This window comes from Lepidochelys kempii, chromosome 1, assembly GCF_965140285.1.
Source record: "Lepidochelys kempii isolate rLepKem1 chromosome 1, rLepKem1.hap1, whole genome shotgun sequence".
NCBI classification, from domain to species: domain Eukaryota; kingdom Metazoa; phylum Chordata; order Testudines; family Cheloniidae; genus Lepidochelys; species Lepidochelys kempii.
In genome coordinates, this window is record NC_136380.1 from 126,891,255 (window position 1) to 126,914,305 (window position 23,051).

A 23,051-nucleotide genomic window follows, 5' to 3' on the forward strand; every position below is an offset into this window, starting at 1 on the left:
TTTCCATGTAATGTGGTGGAGCTAAATGTCTAAAAATACTGAGTCACCTTCTGTGAGATGCTAAAGCACTTGCAGATGACCTGGGCCAACGTATTTCCACTTGTCTGAAACAATCGCTTTACATTTCCTATTTAAAAGTAACATTTCACTCCTTCCCCAAAGTGCCTTCTGTTTACTCTCTTCTTTGTCTTCTTTTAGATAAAGACCTTTATTTAAGAGATGCCCCTGGTGGTGGTACTCTCTAAAAGTTTTGTAGTATGTTAGACTACTTTTTATTAGGCTTTCACATTTCAGAAAATAATTCCCCCAGCATCATATTTCAGATGGTTAGACTACTAGAAATTGGAGACTGAAAACACTATTAAACCCTGGGTGAAATGATCAGAAGTACCTGAAGTCCCATTTTCTAGAGTGATACAGGTGTTTGGACTCCTAAGCACCTAATTGCTTTTGAAAACAGGATTTAGGATTGTAAATCACAGGCACATTTTAAAATATCAGCCCTTATCTTTACATGTTTATAAATATGTGCCCATTTAGTCATCTCTTAGCCAAACTCTTATTCTTTTCTCATAAATCAATCCCTTCATTCCTCCTATTACATCTGTAACTGTATTCAGTTTGTTTACATCTTCCTAGAAGTTAGGAGCCTGGAGCTGTGTGCAGTTAATCCAGCTGTGGTCTCATGAGTCTCAGTTCAGTAAGGTACTTAAGGATATTTGTAACTTCAAGCATAAGAGTAGTCCCAAATGCATGGGGACTAGTCACATACTTCTAATTACACACGTGCTTACACACCTTGTTGAATCGGGGCTATACGGAGAGATTATTACTTCCCAGTTCTGTTATACCAGGGATCAGCAACCTTTGGAACGTGGCCCGTCAGTGAAATCCGCTGGCGGGTCGGGATGGTTTGTTTACCTGCCGCGTCCGCAGGTTCGGCCGATCGCAGCTCCCACTGGCCATGGTTCGCTGTTCCAAGCCAATGGGGGCTGCGGGAAGTAGTGTGGGCCGAGGGATGTGCTGGCCGCCGCTTCCCGCAGCCCCCATTGGCCTGGAACAGCGAACTGCGGCCAGTGGGAGCTGTGATTGGCCGAACCTGTGGACGCTGCAGGTAAACAAACTGTCCCAGCCTGCCAGTGGATTTCCCTGACAGGCCACGTGCCAAAGGTTGACGATCCTTGTGTTATACTATGCCTTTGCATTTGCAGGCCAAAATTGCAATGGCTTGTTTGACTATCATATCACACACATTTCAAAATCAGGCATAATATACTATCCTCTCTCATCCCTACATCTTTCAGCATTTCCAGGTTTCTCACTTCCATTTGATACCTGTTTCCTCAGATGTTAGTCTATATTTTTCAAAATTGAAACTTATTTTGTCCCGTCCTCCACATATTTACTTTATTTAATCTTTTTAGGCCATTTTTTATTATTATTTTTTGCTCATAGTGGTGTTTGCAGCTCCTTCAAATTATTATTATTATTGGTTAATTTTATTAATGTGTTGCCTTAATATCTCTTTTAGATAAATAAGATACCTAATTCAATTCACTACAGTTTATTATTTTTCTTTACTTTTGGTTCCTTCAGCCAATTTTCCATCCACATTTTGGTCTCTGGTTCCTGCATGATACCCATAATATCCCACAATCCTTCCCTGATGTCAGTATCTGATGTGTTCATAATGGTGGAGCTGGCTTAAGAAACACAAAATATTTTTCTCAAAAATTGTCGTGGGTTCTTTTTTTTCTTCTTATTTTCACTGAAGATGGAAATTTTTTGACGAACATTTTGTAGTCAGTAGAAATTCTCTGGTGCCAAGAAAATCAGGGTCAGGATGTTTGGCCCTGCTTGCAATGGTTTTACCTACCGAGGAGGACATTTTCTGAATCTATTGGAAGAAAAATCAACAATGGACTATAAAAAAATCCCAAAGTTTTACACTTCTTGTTTACTTTTTTATGCACTTTTGAAACTTTGGCCTTCATTCTGCCAAAGTCAGATTCAGGACTCACATAATTTGTCAGACCACTCTGTTTATTAGCAAAGCGCTTTGCCAATGCACCCATGTGATTGTGAGCCTCCTGCAGATGCTCAAGCTAACTTATTTATACAGATAAGCCAAAGCCAATTTAACATAGGAGACAAAAGGAAGCAGAAACTGACAAATATACATACATATCTTATTTGCATACTAACGTTTACCAATCTCCTAGCTCAGTAGGAGCCCTAAGTTAATTAGTTTGAGGACCCATTGTCTCACAATCCTTAATGTTTCTCTTCCTGACAACTATATTTCAACAAACCCTTCAAGTAGCATTTCTTTAATGAATTATAATTTCATGCATCCGATGCATACGATGAAGTGAGCTGTAGCTCACGAAAGCTCATGCTCAAATAAATTGGTTATTCTCTAAGGTGCCACAAGTACTCCTTTTCTTTTTATAATATCGATATAATTCATTCTACTTTCACTCTTCCTTCTAACAAATTTATGATCAATAGAGGACTACCCAAAACCTCAGCCATATCCACCTGCTCACCTGCAACCAGGAAGGTATAGCAATTCTGTTAAGAATATTTTCTCCTAAGAATGTTAGATCCAAAAATTATTTCGGTCAGATTTTTATTTTGTTTGCTGGATGCACTCTGATGGTGCACTTATTTATTAACCACTGTAGGGAACTTTTGGTTTGCTACGTGCTTGTTTGTTCCTTTTTGATCAACCTTCCAGGTCTACTTTTTGAAAAAGGTTACTGGGTCTTTGTGTCTATTCAACAAAGTATATCTAGCCTGAAAAATTTACAAGATATTGGATCCTAAAATCATGTTGATAATCATCTTGTTTTCCCTTCAACTCCTGTTGACAAATTTAGCTGCACCTATCCTGGGAATGGATAGGAACCAAAAATTTTCTATTGACATGACTGGAATTCTAGCCTTCAAATAGATTCTAATGGTTGACCTTGAGGTGAAAGACAGAAAGTGGGCTCTATGCCCAAAAGGTCTGTCTCCACTTAAGGCTCCTGGGGGAATAATCCTCTCCTAGGACACCAAGAATAAACAGGTCATGGTAGTGTAAGGGAGGGGGAAAAGATGAAATTCCAGATAAATTTGAATAATGAATAACACTTTTATCTTACAGACCGCTTCAGTGACTTAGATCTCAATGATGGGAAACCTCTACCCCCAAGGCCTGCAGGTACTGTATGCCAGTTCTGTTGAATATTTCACAACCTTGGACATATAGTCACACAGCTGCCTGTTTTTGCTTTAGACTTGCATCTAGCTGGTATAGGGCCAGATTCTTCTCCTCTTACACATATTGAGCAATCTCTTGCTCCACAAACAGTGCTAAAAGATGTCGAGTGGTCAGTCCTCAAGAGAGAAATCACTTTAATCCACTTAAGCAGGGTGGATTTTATTTAAATCACTAGTCAGGAAGACTCAATTTAATCATTGTTTTCTACATAAAAGTGCATTCTTGTTGGTTGTTTTAACAATACATATTCTTCACAACTCAGAGATAGATGTAGGTTTCATTTTTAGAAGGTACACACTATACATTTTTAAACAGTGATTTATTTTGAAAGCTTTTCAGGTTAGTTTTACAGCTATATCAGAAAATGAATGATTGGTTATTTAATTTACCAAAGGCAATTGAAGCAAATATTTATGAAGTCATTGGGAGGTGAACTATCTCCAATTCAACAGGTTAATCATTAATATTTGGAGAATATTCCTGCCATGCTGTATTAAGAGGAAAACATCACCAGACAGACATTTAAATTGTTTTATTTAACTAAAACAACAATGTTAAGTATTCTGGATTTTTTTCTTCAACAGCAAACATATAATATTTTAACAAAACAAGCATATGTCCCTCGCATCTCACATTTATCTCCAGACTTATTCTCCTTGTCCAGATCTATTCCACCCCCAACAATCTTCTATTCATTGAACTTTTTGAAACTTTGCACTTTTAGAGAGAGGTAAGGGATTGACTCTGTGTACACAAATTTGCAGAGGGACAATAGAATTGAGGTCTGTTATTTTTCACCTCTCTATATTATTTATTTATTTAAAAACATTTTTGCTGTTGACAAGTATGTTACCTCTGGAGACACAAATCCACAGTTTGAGAACTGCAAAACTAAGCATCTCTGATGGTATCTTCTTGACTGAGCACTGAGTCCCATTGGGTAGATAGAAAGATTAACCTAAATAATCTATACAGAAGCCTGTGTAACCCCAGAAGACTGGGTCCTTAATCCATGAACTATTGGAACTCATTTACAAAACTTTTCTTAAACATTACATGAATATATTGTCTCATACTATAGAATTAGAATTTATAATCCCTATTCCATAATGAGATACCTTTGAGCTATAATGTATCTTAATTAAAACTATCTTTTTCTTAAAAAACATTTTATAAAAAATCTGATTTAAATAAAAAAAAATCGATTTTTTTTATTTAAAAAAAACACATTGATTTGTATCCACCCTGCGCTTAAGTGCTTTGCTGGGTTAGACAAGGTCTTCTGCACCTTGCAGGATTGGGCACATAGTCTGGTTGAATTCAGTGGGACTATTTACAGATTAAGGGGCTATTCAGAGAGTGTAAAGGTGGAAGCATTGGGCCTATAGTGAGTTAGTGAATGGCTCCCCGGGTGGTTGTCTGCCAGTGGAGAATAGCCAGAGTGTTGCAGTGCTCTGGCTACTCCCCTGTCTCACACCCCACGCTGGCAGCTGTCTTTTATTTGAAATTTACAACATTTTTTATGAAGTTGGGTAAGCAGTTTCAGCCCCATTTTATTGGGTGGGGGGTGATTAGTATTATCATTCTGAGGAAATTAAGACAGTGACACGATGTGCCTCCAAAAAGTTAAGGTCCAAATCAGGATTAGAACCCCCATTTCCTTATTCCCACTCCCCAGTTCTAACCAAATACCATTTTGCAGGCTGCCTCTGCATGGAATTTGTTGTTGTTTCGCTCTGTGTTAGCTGTGAGTTTTCTCCAAAAGGTTTCTTCCAACAATGAAGTTATTTCCTCTTTTCCAGGAGAAAAGGAGAGTAATGTCAATCATGGTGGAAACACTGGTCAGTAAATACATATATACATATTACCTTATGGTATATTTAGGACAGTTGTAACAATGCTGGTTCTGGTGGGACCCAACTGAGAGTCCAAATTCAGTGCTTAAAGCAGGGCAGTTACAGCCCAAGGCTGGGGTTTCTGTGCACACCAAGGCAAACCAAACCAGCCAAACAGTGAAAACTTCAGTTTTACCCCACTGGCTAACCATAAGTCACACAAGCAATTCCCTTAGACACTCCAGTTTCCCAGTATCACCACCAGTGCCACTCGTTATGGGGACAAATGGTTATGAAAACCAATACCCCAGTAAAAGAAGAAAGCTTCTCCCGATCCCAAAGGACCAAGCCCCAGAACCAGGCCAATATACAAATCAGATCTTACCCAAAAATCACGCTGTTGCCAATCTGTTAGAATCTAAAATCTAAAGGTTTATTCATAAAAGGAAAAAGATATAGATGAGAGCTAGAATTGATTAAATGGAATCAATTACATACAGTAATGGTAAAGTTCTTGGTTCAGGCTTGTAGCAGTGATGGAATAAACTGCAGGTTCAAATCAAGTCTCTGGAGTACATCCACAGCTGGGATGGGTCATTCAGTCCTTTGTTCAAAGCTTCAGTTTGTAGCAAAGTCCCTTCAGAGCAGTGGTTCCCAAACTTTAACAGGCTGCAAACCCCTTTCACTAAATTGTGAAATCTTGTGAACCCCCTCCTAAAAATGAATATTTCCAGGGATTTAAGTTTAAATTTCCTCCACACTCCACACTCCACACTCCATGGGGCTCCTGCTGCTGGACCCCGTTGACCGCCCCAGTCAGCTGAGCTCCACTGAGCTTGGGATGCAGGTCCCGCTGATCGCCGGGGCTTGGGCTGCCAGCCCAAACTGCCCAGCCCTGCTCTCCCTAGGGCTCAGGCTGCCAGCCCCGCGTAGAGCGCTGGGGTTCGGGCTGCCAGCTCCTCTGCTCACAGGGGCAGGGCTCGGGCTGCCAGCCCCAACTGCCCTGCCCTGCTCTCCGTGGGGCTCGGGCTGTCTGTCCTGCAACTGGGTCCCACCTGCTATCTCCAATGCCCAGGGTCCTCTGACCGCCATTAGTGAAATTTTTCTGGCGAACCCCCTGTAATGTTCTACGAACCCCCAGGGTTTCGCAAACCCCAGTTTGGGAATCACTGCTCCAGAGATACGAAGCAGGATTGAAGACAAGATGGAGATGAGTCATCAGCCTTTTGTAGTCTTTTCCAGGTGTAAGAACACCTCTTTGTTCTTACTGTGGAAAATTACAATACAGCGAAATGGAGTTTAGAGTCACATGGGCAAGTTCCTGCATACTTTGCTGAGTCACAAGGTGTATCTGCCTTCTCTCAATGGGTCAACTGTATAGCTGATGGTCCTTAATGGGCCATCAAGCAGGCTAGGCAGAGCTGACACCAACTTGTCTGGGGTGTCACCCAGAAGCATAGCATAAGTTTGAAATACAGACAGTATAGAGCCAATATTCATAACTTCAACTACAAAAATGATACACATATACAGATAGCATAATCATAACCAGCAAACCACAACCTTGTCTTAGACATGTCATTTGACGCCCTTTATACAAGATTTGGTGCTGCTACAGGACCTTGGTTGCAACAATGATCTATATGTTCCCAGTTCATGTCAATAACCTCACAACAGTCTTAGCTGAACCAAAAGAGTTTTAAAACATATATAAAACATATGTGTAGATAAGTCACTATTTTCTTGTCTGTAGTAATAATATGGTTTCTGCTCCTTATATTTTTTTTAAAAAATGTTTTATTTCATGCTGCAAATGAAATTCAAAAGTTGTATGAACCCTTTCTCATGTCAAACTGTGTTTGCAACGATTTACTTTATGTACTGTAAAATAAGGATGCTCTTTTGTTGCTTCTGAAGAAAATATATTTTTTCTGTCAATAGATTCTGGAGTAGTTGCTGGAGTTACGTCACCTGTGATTTCTGTGCTTGTGCTGTTAGTTGTTGGAACAGTTGCTGGTTACACAGCTTACAAGAAGAAGCAACTCTGTTTTAAAGCTAATGGTACGATTTACACTAGCTTTTTTGTTCTCTTTTTGGAACAGTGGCAGATCTTGATTGAAACAGCACTTTCTTATTTCTTGTAATATAAATTAAAACCATCTTGTACATTCTTATAGGTCTTGCAAATATTTAAGTGGAGTAAAATGAATTCTTTAAACCAGGTGCACTATATTTTATTATCCAAACTCAAAGACTGAAACAGATATATATCAGTCTTTGAGTTTGCAATACCTATAATGTTTCAAGTAGTAATTGCAACTTCATTGTTCATCTTTATTTTTTGTATTGCAGTTGCGCAATCAATATGCTATGTGCTTCCCAGAGTGGAAGACACTGTCTCTGCCCTGAAGAGTGTAGGGTCTTGAATATGAACTTATATTTAAAATATTTTTATTCCCAGACACAAACTTAATGAAATTGAAACTAAGGTTGAAAATTCATGCATGTGATGGTCAGTCAGTCAGATGCTGCCTGATAAGAACTGCGAATATAATAATGAATTAAATATTTAGGCGGGATATTCAAAAGTGCTCACAGCTGTCCTAACTTGGCTTCCATTGAAGTCAATGGGAGTTTTACTACTGACTTCCGTGAGGGCAGATTTTGCTTTTGAAAAAATCCCAATCTTAGCGTTGTTAACAGTTAGCATGCATACTCTTTTCAGATATTTGAAGTAAACCATTGAAATGATCAAATTCCTAGGTCCCCGGTGTCAGATAGTGTGATGGTGGGTGGGAGTGGAAGTTGCACTGGTACAAGGCAGCTGCAACTTTTCCTGCAGCAAGGCGGGGGGTGGGGCTATATAGGAGGGCATGGCCGACCCCAAAGAGGGGCATGATTATAGCATCAATGCATCCCCTGAACAGTCTCTGCCATCAAAGATCCGATAGAACCCACAGCAGGAGCAGTTAGAGAGGACAAGGGTTATCTGTCCTTCCATAGGGGCAGGGAGGAGCTATAGTAAAGGATAGAGATGCATTGATCTGAATAAGCACCCATATCAAAATTTTTAAATTTTCTTTACAATCTTCCATTTTAGGTGGGACAACTGTGTAAGCTGGCAAAAGAGGAACTGCCCAGTGATTATGAATATTTTCTGCACAACACTGGACTGCTTATTGTTAAGATGTACTTAAGTAATATATGAATGGATAATATAGTACAATCTGATGCATATTATACATGTGAATGTATATTTTGGTTCAAATGATAACTCCGTGATAATTCCTCAGTTATGTGCTATAATATTTTGCTAAGGTTAAAGGTTTGTGTCTGAGCATTGGGATCACAGAATATTCAGTGTTTTTTCTAGGCCTATTTTTTTTTTTTTTATAAATAGGTTAATATATTAGGTGATGAGAAAAAAGGAACTTCTGTATTATATTGGTGTTCTCTTGTACATTTGTATTTTTTGTAAAGTTTGAGGCAAATACTTGAAGTTTGGAAAAAAGTTTGTAAAGATTTTACTTTATTTTATACTTGATATCTGAATTCTGCTGAATAGAAAAATCTATAGTTGGAAAAGCATTTTCATCCTTCATTTTTCAAAAAATGACAAGGGAGATGTACGGTGCACTGCAAAACCACCGACAGAAAGGAAGCCCCAAACCATATGTGAGGGGCACACATTGATTTTTAAGAAAATGTGTTTAGCTCTACTTAAGTTCTGCAAATCTTGCTTGAACTCTGCTTCTTTTCTATGAAATTTCTTAATATAGAAAGGGCCAGTTCCAGAATCCATTAGAGTCAGTGGGTGCCCTCGCATTGTCTTTAATGGGCTGAATCAGCCCCATAGGTACTGGTTTTCAGGTAATTTGAAGACCCTGTAATAGAAACTAAATTGCAGTAGTTCTTTAAATCAGTCATCATAATCACTACATTACTGGCCTTTTTACAAAAACAGTCAGAATTTTCTTGTGGAGGAAGGAATCAATTTGATTCGGGGAAGGATAGCTCAGTGGTTTGAGCATTGGTCTGCTAAACCCAGGCGTATGAGTTCAATCCTTGAGGGGACCATTTGGGGATTGGTCCTGCTTTGAGCAGGGGGTTGGACTAGAAGACCTCCTGAGGTCCCTCCCAACCCTGATATTCGATGATTCTATGATGCAGATTACAGCTGTAGAATGCAAGGAGAATTTAAGGAGAGTGCTTGTGGGTAGGAAACATGATGCTTTGAATTCTAAGCCCCATCTTGAGTCACATATAACCAATCTGTCAAATTTGATCTTTTTGATGTATGTTGTACTTATGATTTTAATCATGTAGTCTCTATTCATCTCTAAACTGAGTGTTTTGACCTTTATTTTACAAATGAACTATGTTGTGCTTTCAATTACACATTAATGGGGGTAAGCCTGAAGAAGTGCAATCTGTGCTTGTTTAGTAAGAGGAAAGGAATAATTTAATGAAGAAATGAGCATGAAATTTTGTTTATAAAGGTGATGAAAAGAAGAGGTCATCTGAAAAGAGAGAGCTCTTTCCACAAAAACACACACACACGGGTGACCAGATGTCCCGATATTAGGGGCTGTCTTATATATACAACTATACCCCTCTTCTCCCCTATCCCCCCAAAGTGTCCTGATTCTTTACACTTGCTATCTGGTCACTCTCTCTCTCTCTCTCCCCCACCCCTCTCCACAACCCCCCTGAAAGATAGTTTATATCCACTGCAATCCTCTCAGTAAGTGAGGAAAGGAATTATTAAGGGAAGGACATTTTACTCATGTCAGGTGTTTTGAGCCTGTAATTTTGTGTATTCTCTTAATTCACTTCAAATATGAAGATGTTTTGACAACACACAAAGCAAATAACCTCTTTACAACTCTTTCACCTTTACATCGCAGGTGAGGTAAATTCTCTTTAACTTGATTTTAAGGAGACAAGATATTCCTTGAAAGGTGTCAGACTACCACGTTGATGGTTGAAGCTGCTCGACACATGCTGCATTAGAGCACAGACAGATTTGACCTGTTGAAGTATTAAGAGATTTCTGAAACAGGTGGTGCAACAGGTGAGCATCCAAATAATATATAACTCAGCACATCTAGAAGAAAATTGTTGTATCTTTTTCAGTTGTTTAATATTAAAAGATGTTTATTTCTGTTCTGTCCAGTGTAAACTTTCAATAAATACTTCCTTTGTTTTATCTAGGATGAATTGGTGTTGGTTGTTACTTTCTAGGAGACAACGATGGCTGATGCTTCTGAACAAAATAGATCTGTCATGTTAAAGGAGGCAGGGAACTATTCATGATACTTCATCTTTAAGGGTATTGGGGAGAAAGAGAGGGCTGCAGTCTTTCTTCAGGAGCATACGTGCCAACATTTCCCAGGGCCGGTGGGTGCTCAACCACCACCCCGCCCCCGGCCTGGACCCGACTCTACCCCTGCCCAGCCCCCTCCTGCCCCTGCCCCATCCCAACTCCACCCCCTCCCTGCCCCTATTGGACTCCTTCCCCAAATCCCGGCACCGCCTCTTCCCCGAGCGCACCGCGTTCCCACTCCTCCCCCTCCTTCCCAGCACTTGCGGCCGTGAAACAGCTGTTTCGCGGCGGCAAGTGCTGGTTGCTAGGGGGAGAAGCAGGAATGCAATGTGCTCGGGGGAGGAGGCAGAGCGGAGGCGGAGGTGAGTTGGAGCGGGGGTCTTGGCTGTCTGTGGGTGCAGAGAACCCACCAATTTTTCCCCCTGGGTGCTCCAGCCTATGTTGGCCCCTATGGTCAGGAGTAGTGCCAGAGAAGGGCCTCTGTATATCCTTAAGGGCACACAAGGACTAAACGGTGTTATGGTGTTGTCATAAATATAAAGGGAAGGGTAACCACCTTTCTGTATACAGTGCTATAAAATCCCTCCTGGCCAGAGGCAACAGCCTATTACCTGTAAAGGGTTAAGAAGCTCAGCTCACCTGGCTGGCACCTGACCCAAAGAACCAATAAGGGAACACGATACTTTCAAATCTTGGGGGGGGGAGGGGAGTCTTTTGTTTGTGCTCTTTGTTTACGTTTTGTTCTCTCTTGGGACTGAGAGAGGCCAGACAGAAACCCATCTTCTCCAACCCATCCTAATCCAAGTCTCCAAAATTGGAACCACTATAGGTAAGCCAGGCAAGGCGGATTAGTTTATCTTTTGTTTTATGTGAATTTTCCCTGTGTTAAGAGGGAAGTTTATTCCTGTTTTCTGTAACTTTAAGGTTTTGCCCAGAGGGGGATCCTCTGTGTTTTGAATCTGAATACCCTGTAAAGTATTTTCCATCCTGATTTTACAGAGGTGATTCTTTTACCTTTTCTTTAATTAAAATTCTTCTTTTAAGAACCTGATTGATTTTTCATTGTTCTTAAGATCCAAGGGTTTGGGTCTGTGTTCACCTGTACAAATTGGTGAGGATTATTATCAAGCCTTCCCCAGGAAAGGGGGTGTAGGGGGGGATATTTTGCTTGGGGGGATATTTTGGGGAAAGATGTCTCCAAGTGGTCTCTTTCCCTGTTCTTTGTTTAAAACGCTTGGTGGTGGCAGCATACTGTTCAACGTCAAGGCAAAGTTTGTACCTTGGGGAAGTTTTTAACCAAAGCTGGTAAGAATAAGCTTAGGGGGTCTTTCATGCAGGTCCCCACATCTGTACCCTAGAGTTCAGAGTGGGGAAGGAACCCTGACAGGGGTGAACCACTGTTACACCCTACTTTTCATTTGTTTACAGTTTAAAAAAACAACAAGATAAACACATTCCTATGGAGTGGAAACTTCCCATGTTTATTTTCTCAACCAAAAGGTGGATTTTATTTTTGCAAGTTTATGCAAAATTGACTCAGCCACTTGATTTGGCTAAGCAAGAAAAACAATGTTTTAAAAAAATTCTCAGTAGTCTAATTGCATACACATAGTGGATGGTGGTCTTTTTTTTTTTTTTTTTGGCTGCTATTGCTATAGTTTGCTATTGCCTGGTGATGTTTTGTTTTGTTTTTGGGTTTGGGCAGCTTTTAATTTATGAGAGTAGGAAAAGAAGACAGTCACTTGATCTGATCACAGGACTCAGAGGCAGGACTGCTAGACTGTATTCTTGGCTCTGCTACTGACTTACTGTGTGATCTTGGGTAAGCTTCTTTACTTCACTTTTCCTACGTGTGCAATGGGGATGATCAAAACTACCTTGCAGAGGTATTGTGAGGCATAATTGAATGTTTGTTAAGCACTTTGCGATCCTTGGATAAAACATGCTATGTACATTCAAAATGTTACTGTGGCCAAATATTAACTTGCATTTGGCTGTAAGGGATATAATAAATTCAGATTTCAGAGTAGCAGACGTCTTAGTCTGTATTCGCAAAAAGAAGAGGAATGCTTGTGGCACCTTAGAGACTAACAAATTTATTTGAGCATAAGCTTTCGTGAGTTACACGAAAGCTTATGCTCAGATAAATTTGTTAGTCTCTAAGGTGCCACAAGCACTCCTTTTCTTAATAGATTCAGAGAACCCCCAAAACAGAATTACACAGGAGTAAAACAGGAGTAATGCAGTAGTGAATCTCTGTCTTCTTGGTTACTACAAGTTGGATTAGATTCTATGTGAGCCACCAGGCTCTTTAATGGTGTTTTTTCTTTAAATCAAAACTCTATCTAAAACTTATCCTAAGATGAAAGAAAAAAAAAGACTCTTCTAAGGGGTGCATGTTGTGAACCCTTTCCTGGCTTTTTTTTGAGCATGCATGTGCATGTGTCAACCTATATGTGCGGACTCATGGGCTGATGATATGAAGTACCTCCCCTGAAGAGCAAGCCGAGGAACGTAGTAGCAAAGGTAGCTTTTGTTCAATTTTTGTACCACCTGAATTCTCAGCCAGTGTGGTCCCAAATAAGCAATAGCAGCCTCGGGGATGATGACTATGCTGCCTACAATCCTTCCCAAGTCATCCTACAGTCCAGAATAGCCCCAACAAAGCTCTCTGGCTATACTTGCTCCAGATCACTCACCACCAGTTTTGCCCTGATAAGATGCTGAGCAAGGGCATCACCCATCAAAGAGAGGTTATGTGAGCTTGACAAGTCTGGAAATTATTATTTGTATTGCGGCAGCACCGAGTAGCGTGGACCAAGACCTATTGTGCTAGGTACTGTACCAACACAGAACAGAGAGATGGTCCCTGCCCCAAAGCGCTTTCATTTAAGTCCCTGAACATGGCTTCAGGAACCTAATTTAAGGCACCCGGGCCTGGAAACGTGTGTGTGTCTTCTTTCTTGCCTGCTTTGTCTCCACAAACAATAACACCCCTCTCCTCCTCCACCTCCACCCAACAATGTCGAGATGGGGGAGGGGATTTCATGGCTTTTCCTCCCCAGAACCCTTCTGCCCCAGGCAGTGGGAGACAGAGTGGGGCTGAGACTGTAAAGGTCTCCGGGAAACACACAAGCCAAATGCTTTGGAGCCAGGTTAAATGGCCACAGACTGGGTCCCCCCCCGCACCAGCAGAGTGTGTGTGTGGAGGGGGGGGTGTCCCTGGAGCACGCCGGAGCAGGAGGCGGGAGCTCCCCTGGAGCGGGCACAGTCCCGCTGGCGCCCCAGAGGTTACCTGAGTGCAGGCGGACGGCGCTGGGGGGGCGGAGGCAGCCCCGCTGCCCAGCAAATGGCTGCGCGAGGGCAAAGCGGGAGGACTCGCGCGGGCCCCCGCCCCTCATAAAGGCATCTGGGCCGGGCCGGGCGCGGGCTGCACCCGAGGCTTTGTCCGTGCACTGGGTTGGGAGGCGGCGGCGGCGGCGGCAGACGCGACCCCCGGCCAATGCAGTCGGTCCGGGCGCGTGTCTCGCAGGCACGCTAGAGCCTCCGGAGGGTCAGGCTTTGTTCCCTGCTAATGACCGCGCTGCTGCGGGGGGCTGAAGGGAGCGTGACTTTGTAATTCCCTTCCTGGGTCTCCAGCCGCGGGGAAGAGGCTAATTACCAGCCGGGGATTTGTCAGCTCAGCCCAGGCCTGCTGGGCGCCCGGGAGACGGGCTGGGGTTGTTGCTGCCACTGCCCTTATCCCACACACCAGCAATAATAGCCCAGCCTTCTGGCTTGAAAGGATGGCTGGTGAGTAGGTTTTCTTTCTCTCTTACTGGAGATCATGTTAATTAAGTAGGCTTTATTTGATTTTTAAGCCCCTTGTCTTGAATAGAGTACACCAGGTGTGGTAGAGCTGTGTAGGAGTACGATAGGGTTCCCCCTCCGCCCCCCTTTGGGTTTAGGGTGCATACGGATTTCCCAGTGTTTTTCTTGATAAAGACAATGTCATTTAGTGTATGTAGTGTTTGTTCACAATGGAATAATACTGTGCTGTAATTAGTAGGCCTGGATTAGGATTTGAACCATCTGGCTGGTAGGAGCTAAGCTCATTTATCTATTACATATGCAAATATAAAGCCCTTGACCTGGCTTATCATTGGAGATTTCAGATGTTCGCAAGGTTACGTTTGGTTTAAAAGTATACTTATGGACTTTCTTGATGTGGGTGAAGAAAAGCTCTCTGTTTTATGCTGCTAATAGTGACCCAGGTATTGTTTATGAATAACCCTCAGTTTAAGAAAAGCCTAGTGGTAGTTTGTTGTAATACAGGACATTTGGTTGGGTTTGATTTTCCTGCCTGCTTATTGCCCAGGATCATTTCCTAATTTGTACCAGGACTTTGCCAAAGCTGAGCCCTGGCACCTCTAGGCTTGGCAGTTCATCTTCTTCCCTGCCCCTTCCCCCCACCCCGCCACCTCTGGGCTTGCTGCATCAGTTATGAATGTGAAAAGATTGCTTGAGAGCCATCCCCTTTTTCATTACAAATTTAAGCATTGCCCAGGATTACTGTGGTATAGAAGTTGTGGGGGAAAAGGTTCCTCACATTGCTTAAAACTGACTCCTCTGACCAATTAAGGAGTATCACTGAGGGCTTGAAGAAAATTCCACTTGGTTCTGGACCACAAAGATAGTGGCCGTGGTTTGGAATTTTGAGTGTTGGGAATGATACATGGAAGGAATCCATAAATTAGAAAAGAAACCATTTTAGGCATCCTTATTTGTCAAGATTAAAAGTTATGCAGATGTCTTATTGAGTTGATTTTGGTAGCATGCTGAACTGTGATTTGTGGAAATCTAATGATGCATTGCATGGGCTCTTCTTACCTATCCCTCCAAAGTCAGAATTTCCAGCAGCTCCAGGGCCAAATTTAATAACTGATTTTTTTTAACTGATATGTTAAAATCCTGGGACTAATATGGATTGCAGTGAAATTATGGTTAACAGAGTGTCAAAACCATTTTCTCATGTTATTTATTTGGCTTTCACCATGATTATTGATTATATTAAAAATCATGAATTCTAAGCTGATATGTGATTAGACCATACCTCGCTTCTCAGTTGAAAATAAATACAATTCAATAGAAGTTACATGGTTTGAGATGCAATTACTACTGTTCCCTTGAAGGAACTATGCAAAGCATAACAATGTTGAATAATTTAAAAAAAACCCCGAATAACTATATGGATTTCCCTCATGGTAAAATTTGATCCTTCTCTGATCAGACTGACCAGCGTGTCCAAGTTAGAGTTCAGGAGAGAGTCTGTTCAGTCATTGGACAATGTTAGGTCCTGATCCTGCCAACACTTGCCTAACTGTGTAACATTAAGCAGGTGATTGTTTGCAGTGTTGTAGCTGAAGAAGAGTTCTGTCTAAGCTCAAAAGCTTGTCTGTTTCGCCAATGGAAGTTGGTCCAGTAAAAAGGGATGAATCACCTGCTTAAAGTTAAGCAGTTAAATAAGTGTTTGCAGGTGTCAAACCTTAGTGGTTATTCTTAAGAACATAATCTGAGAATGGCCATACTGAATCAGACCAATTATCTATCTAGCCCAGTATCCTGTCTTCCAACAGTGGCCAATGCCAGGTGCTTTAGAAGGAATGAACAGAACGGGGCAATTATTGAGTGCTCCATCCCCTGTTGTCCAGTCTCAGCTTCTGGGGATGTCCAGAGCATGGGGTTGCACCCCTGACCATCTTGGTTAATAGCCATTGATTGAGCTATCCTCCATGAACTTACCTAATTCTTTTTGAACCCGGTTATGTGTTTGGCCTTCACAACATCCCCTGGCAGCAAGTTCCACAGGTTTCCTGTGTGTTGTGTGAAGAAGTACTTCCTTATGTTTGTTTTAAACCTCCTGCCTATCAATTTCATCAGTAAACCCTAGTTCTTGTGTTGTGTGAAGGGTAAATAACACTTCCCTATTCACTTTCTCCATACTGTTCATGATTTTATAGACCTCTGTAATATCCGTCTTAGCTGTTTCCTTTTCAAAACTGAACAGTTCCTCTTTTTAATCTTGCATTATAGGGGAGCTGTTCCATATCCCTAATAATTGTTGTTTGCCTGTCTCTGCTCCTTTTCCAATTCTAATATATCTTTCCTGAGATGACACATCCAAAACTGCACACAGTATTCAAGGTGTGTGCACACCATGGATTTATATAGTAGAATTATGATGTTTACTGTCTTATTGGTCCCTCTCCTTATGGTTCTTAACATTGTTAGCTTTTTTTGACTGCTGCTGCATGTCGAGTGGATGTTTCCAGAGAACTACCCACAATGACTCTAAGATCTTTCTTGAGTGGTAACAGCTAATTTAGACCCCATCTTTTTGTATGTATGGTTAGGATTATTTTTTCCAGATCACTTTGCACTTATTAATGTGGTGGGCTTCTTTGGTATTTTTCCCCCTATGGGTGTTAAATTTAATTATAGGTTTCAGAGTAACAGCCGTGTTAGTCTGTATTCGCAAAAAAAAAAAGGAGTACTTGTGGCACCTTAGAGACTAACCAATGCTCAAATAAATTGGTTAGTCTCTAAGGTGCCACAAGTACTCCTTTTTTTTTTGTAAATTTAATTATGGTTGGTATAACTGAGCGTTTCAACTATGTTCATCTCTTTGCCTAGATCCTGTATTCCACTTAGTTAATTCTTGATTTAGTCTTCTCTACTTATGAGTTCCAGGACAAGTTGCTCCCTGAAGCAGTCATTTAATGTGTTCAAAAATGTTATCTCTGCACCCTTCCTGAGGTGACATACCCAGTAAATATTAGGATAGTTGAAATCCCCCATTACTGTTGTGTTTTCTGCCTTTGTAGCCCTTCTAATCTCCCTGAGCATTTCACAGTCACCATTGCTATCCTGGTCAGTTGGTTGGTAATATATTCCTACTGCTAGACTCTTACTGTTGAAGCATGGAATTTCTATCCATATAGAGATTCCATAGTACAGTTTGCTTTATTTAAAATGTTTACCTTCTTTGACTCTAGGCTTTCTTTCACATGTAGTGCCATTCCCGCACCAGTGCAACCTATCTATCATTCCTATATATTTTGTACCCTGTTATTACCATGTCCCATTGATTATCCTCATTTCCATGATGCCTATTATAGCAATATCCTCACTTAATGCTAGTTCACCCATGTTAGTATTTAGACTTCTAGCCTGTGTATAATAAGCACTTGTACATTTGTCAATATTTAGTTGCTTGCCTTCATGTGTTCTATTTAAATGTGATTCTTTTATGTTTGACTATTTCTCGCTAGCTCCTACCTGTACTTTATCAACTACGTTCCTATCCCTTTATTAGGATATAGATTTCCTCCTTTAATAAGTTCATCCCTAATGGATGTATCCACCTGAACCATGTGCTCTTCCACACCTGTTCATTTTCCCTCAGCCCTTAGTTTAAAAAGTTCTCTGCAGTGAGATTCCATTTTGGTTTAAGTGGATCCCATCTTTTCTGTATCAGCTCCTCCATTCCAAAAAGGTTCTTCCGTTCCTAATAAACCTAAAACCCTCCTACTTACAGCATTGTTTCAGCCACCCATTGAGACCCTGCAGTTCTGTTTGTCTTCCTGGCCCTGCATGTAGAACTGGAAGCAGTTCAGAGAATGCTATCATGTAGGTCCTGGACTTTAATCTCTTCTGTAGCAGCCTAAATTTGGGCTCCAGGATCTCTCCTACCTTTCTCTGTTACTAGTACCTTCATGTACCACCAGTTCCGTCCCAGCACTGCACATAAATCTGTCTTAGATGACTCATGAGATCTGCAAGCTTTGCACCCAGCAGGCAATTTACAAGTTCTCCTGATCATCACAGACCCAGCTATAGGTTTCTAATAACCAAATCCCCCATTACTATTACCTGGCTCTTCCTAGAAACTGGAGTTGCCTCCCCAGGAGGAGTAACCTCAGTGTGAGCGAATATCCGGACATCATCTGGAAGCAGGGTCCCAACTATGGGATTGTGTCTCTACAGTCCAACTTGATGTTCTTTTTCCCTGAGACTTTCATCCATCTTTATTGTATCCCTGAAAGTCTCCACTATGTACATCTGTTTCCCTTAGCTCCTCCAGTTCAAACACTGTGGCCTCAAGAGCCTGTAATATTTTCCTGAAGGCCATGAACTGCTTGCGCCATATGCATACTTATACCACCTGCCCACAAGGAAGGTAACCATACATGCTGCATTCAGTGCAATACATAGGATAGTACCCACTCTGCTACTGGACTTCTGCCTGCATTATTTTTACTCTTGTAGGGATTTTGGTTGGGTGTGTTTTGTTTTTGGTTGTTGTGTTGTGGTGCTGGTGGTTTTTTTGTTTGTTTGTGGTTTTTTTTTTTTTTGAGGAGGGGGGAGTTTTGTGAGTTTTGGAGTATTGGCCTAGGTTTAGGGAATCATAGAATATCAGAGTTGGAAGGGACTACTACTGAGCCATTCGGTCCCTAGTCTGTAGCGGTGCATGGGATTCTTCTGTCCTAAGTGCAGGACTCTGCACTTGTCCTTGTTGAACCTCATCAGATTTCTTTTGGCCCAATCCTCTAATTTGCCTAGGGCCCTCTGTATCCTATCCCTACCCTCCAGCACATCTACCTCTCCTCCCAGTTTAGTGTCATCTGCAAACTTGCTGAGGGTGCAATCCACACCACCCTCCAGATCATTAATGAAGATATTGAACAAAACCGGCCCCAAGACCGACCCTTGGGGCACTCCACTTGATACCAGCTGCCAACTAGACATGGAGCTATTGATCACTACCCGTTGAGCCCGACAATCTAGCTAACTTTCTATCCACCTTTATAGTCCATTCATCCAGCCCATACTTCTTTAACTTGCTGCAAGAATACTGTGGGAGACCGTGTCTAAAGCTTTGCTAAAGTCAAGGAACAACACGTCCACCGCTTTCCCCTCATCCACAGAGCCAGTTATCTCATCATAGAAGGCAATTAGATTAGTGAGGCATGACTTGCCCTTGGTGAATCCATGCTGACTGTTCCTGATCACTTTCCTCTCCTCTGAGTGCTTCAGAATTGATTCCTTGAGGACCTGCTCCATGATTTTCCCAGGGACTGAGGTGAGGCTCACTGGCCTGTAGTAATATGATTACAGCAGGGTTTTGCAAAAATGAAGGTTGCAGCAAGCTTTTACAAAATGAAGTGAGCATTTTAAAATGGACTTTGGGTCAAGTTAAAATGGAGTTTGTTACAATATAGACAAGTATAATGAATGACAAACAGTGAGCAGAAGTTACAATGTTGAAACAGGTTTCAGAGTAGCAGCTGTGCGCAAAAAGAAAAGGAGTACTTGTGGCACCTTAGAGACTAACCAATTTATTTGAGCATAAGCTTTCGTGAGCTACAGCTGTTTTTATTTGAGTATAAGCTCACGAAAGCTTATGCTCAAATAAATTGGTTAGTCTCTAAGGTGCCACAAGTACTCCTTTTCTTTTTGCGAATACAAACAGTGTAAGTTTCTGCGATTTAAGCAGCAATTGGATTGAAAGTGAAACTCAATTAGCCAGTTATTGGGGTAACTGGTTTTATGAATGAATGTTGTTTCATTCATAAAACTTTGCTTATGAAGTTATATTAATAAAGCGAACCATTAAAAACAATTTCATTGATCAGCTCTACATGAGTATCCCAGGATGATATCATTATTATTTGTATTGAAGTAGTGTTTAGGAACCCCAGTCATGACTTCTTGGCCTGACTGTACTAGGCACTGTGCAAGCATAAAGGAAAGAAGTGGTTCCTGCTCTACTGCCTATGTATGAGACAAGAGACAACGGGTAGGTGCAGCAAACCAGTGATGAAGCACAAAGTAACAAGAAGACAATACTGGTCAAAATGAAAAGCAGTAGTACAGTGCACCAAGTGTTTAAATGTGGTCCAGTTTTTGTAAGCATCACAGCAGAGTTTCCCAGGCCTATTAATTATTGCTTCCATTGTGAAGCTCAACATGGTCTACACCTCTGAGGAAACAGTGCCACCTCTTTATGTTGGCTTTATCTGAGAAGGGATGATGTAGGAGGCTGAGTGGTTGCTGATCCTCAGAAGAGGCTGTAGCAGAAGTTACAAGGAAACAAAATATCTCTAGATTGCAATGAATGGGCAAAATGGATAGAACACAAGTAAGAACATTGATCTAGGGAAATTCAGGATGAGTAGTTTGATATGAGTACCTTCCTTACTTGCTCTCTGGTTATGAGCTGGTGCAAGAGGAGCACCAGCCTAGGAAGACCCATGAGGAGCTGGAGAACTTCTGAATGGGTCAGGACACCTGCAGAGAGATAATAGCAGAGCTTGACCCTGTGATACTGTGGAAGTACGCTTGGATGCGAGCTGTAGTGTACAGGTACAATTTACTAGCACATATTTGGAGTAGGCTAGTTGACAATTTGACCTGTTGTTCTAGAAGTATCTGTACAGCAATAAATGAAGACTGGCAGAGGAGTGTGTTTGCCATTAAAATATCCAAGAAGCAACAGGTGAGTTTGAATGCAACTAGGCCTTCTCCCAACTTTGTGGTGCTGTTGATGGAATGCCCTAGTCCTTTCTCTGCCCACCACAGCCAGCACAGAAATATGTTAGCCAAAAATGCAGCTACTCTAGAAGCCAGCACTTAGACATGTACCTTGGCTGGCTGAACAAAGTGCATGATTCATGAAATTCTAAGCACAATCTGGCAATTCATTCCCACCATGCCACTCTCAAGTTCATGCCTGCTAATTTTTGACCACAGAAAAGAGCACCATCTTGATTGCCCTGTTGCTCCAGATTCTGAACAGGGCCCTGCATGGGCTTACAGGTCTATGAAAGATTTTTTTTTTCTTGAGTTGGTTTTGTGGGAAGCAAAAGCCTTGGGTAAGTAGCACAAGAACTTGGTGATCTTGCAGAACTATATTGTTACCAGGTCCCACACAGTATTACCATGACCTCTCCAATACTTCAGTTCATTTTAACTGTATTTAAAATGATCATCTATCCTGGTACAGAATTTATAAGTCATTCTCTGAAGTTGTCTAAATGGACAGGAAACATTCTTTGGTTTGTTTCAGCATGCTTTTCTTCAGGTAATGTGGTAAATTTTGATTAAAACCAATGAACAAATGTTGGCCATTGTTTGTTTATTTCGTATCCATAGAACACTTTTTTTTGCATCTCCTCACTTTGACCTTGTACATACAGTTAGTTTTCTTTTGCTTTTCCAGATAAAGTTTCTTACAATATGTACATCTGTATATTTATCTGATGACATGGAGTTACATTAAAACTGAAGCTGACTGTAAATCTTGTCTCTATCTCATTTGACCTAACTCCAAGTATATTATCTTTTAGGATTCCACAGCTTGAAAACCATTATTTAGTGTGAACATGCTTTGTTTGTGCTTTACTTTATAGAAAAGCCTATGTTTAGTTGAATGCACAGTTCTTTAAAAATATTTCATTATCATTACTATGTATAATGGTAGAACACTTCAAAATACCCAATTAAAGTGAATCATACATGCCATCAGCCCTGGATTCCAAAACTGAAGGCCAAACTCTGCTTGCTTTGCTATCCTGACAAGTCCATAGGAGTCAATGAGTGAAACATGGTTCCATTGAATGTAACGGCAAAACTGACTTCATTTGGACCAGGAGGATTTTACTCAATAAGACTACGTGCATGGGTAAATATGCAGAAACTGGCTCTTAATTTTAAAGATAATTGAATACAGTTTGAAAGGCCTTATGTTATAAAAAAAGTCATGTTAATTATAAGTGAATACAAATTTCTAAATTAGAAGACTATCAAGCTGTGTTTCCTGTATGAAAAGCATCTTGCTACGTTGAAGAATTTCTTGTTTCTTTTATTTTTAAACCTGTTACCCCATATGGACCATTCATAGATTAGTGATGCTCAAATGTGACTTTTATAGTAGAAACTGTTTCTTGTTTGCATCAACAATATTCTAAAGTGGTACGATTTTAATTGGTAATTTAATTGCTTCTGTAGCTATATACTATATTTAAATAGTCATAACAGATGTGCTCTATAATAAATTATCCAAAAAAAAAATAGGCCTCTTATTTGAGAAGTGTCAATGTTAGAGATGTTACCGTTTATAATGTAGTTCGGGGGTTCTCCAACTTCATTGCACCGCGACCCCTTTTTGACAACAAAAATTACTACTTGATCCCAGGAGGGGGAACCGAAGCCTGAGTCCTCCCAAGCCCCACTGCCCCAGGTAGGGGAAGGGGGCAAAGCTGAAGTCCAAGGGCTTCAGCCCCAGGTAGGGGGTCTGCAACCTGAGCCCTGCTGCCCAGGGCTGAAGCCCTCAGGCTTTGACTTCGGCCTTGAGCAGTGGGGCTTGGGCTTTAGCCCTGGGTCCCAGCAAGTCTAAGCCAGCCCTGGTGATCCCATTGAAAGTGGGTCGTGACTTACTTTGGGATCCTGATCCACAGTTTTTGAGAACCGCTGATGTAGCTGATTCCATTGTAGCTCTTATTACAATTCTGGTTTGGAATATACAGAGCATGAAAATGTCTGGAGTATAATAACTTGCCATCCCAACTTGCTGAGTTATTTG

General features: G+C 41.2%; 1 protein-coding gene across 1 annotated transcript in view; it reads left to right on the top strand.

Annotated features, from left to right (window-relative positions):
* The first annotated feature begins 13,876 nt into the window (after window positions 1-13,876).
* Window positions 13,877-23,051, top strand: part of GYG2 (glycogenin 2) — a 30,901-nt gene continuing 21,726 nt past the window's right edge. The window contains exon 1 of the mRNA XM_073354150.2: window positions 13,877-14,221. Within this exon, the coding sequence (XP_073210251.2) occupies window positions 14,215-14,221 (7 nt within the window). The 5' untranslated portion in view covers window positions 13,877-14,214. The remainder of the gene's footprint in view (window positions 14,222-23,051) is intronic.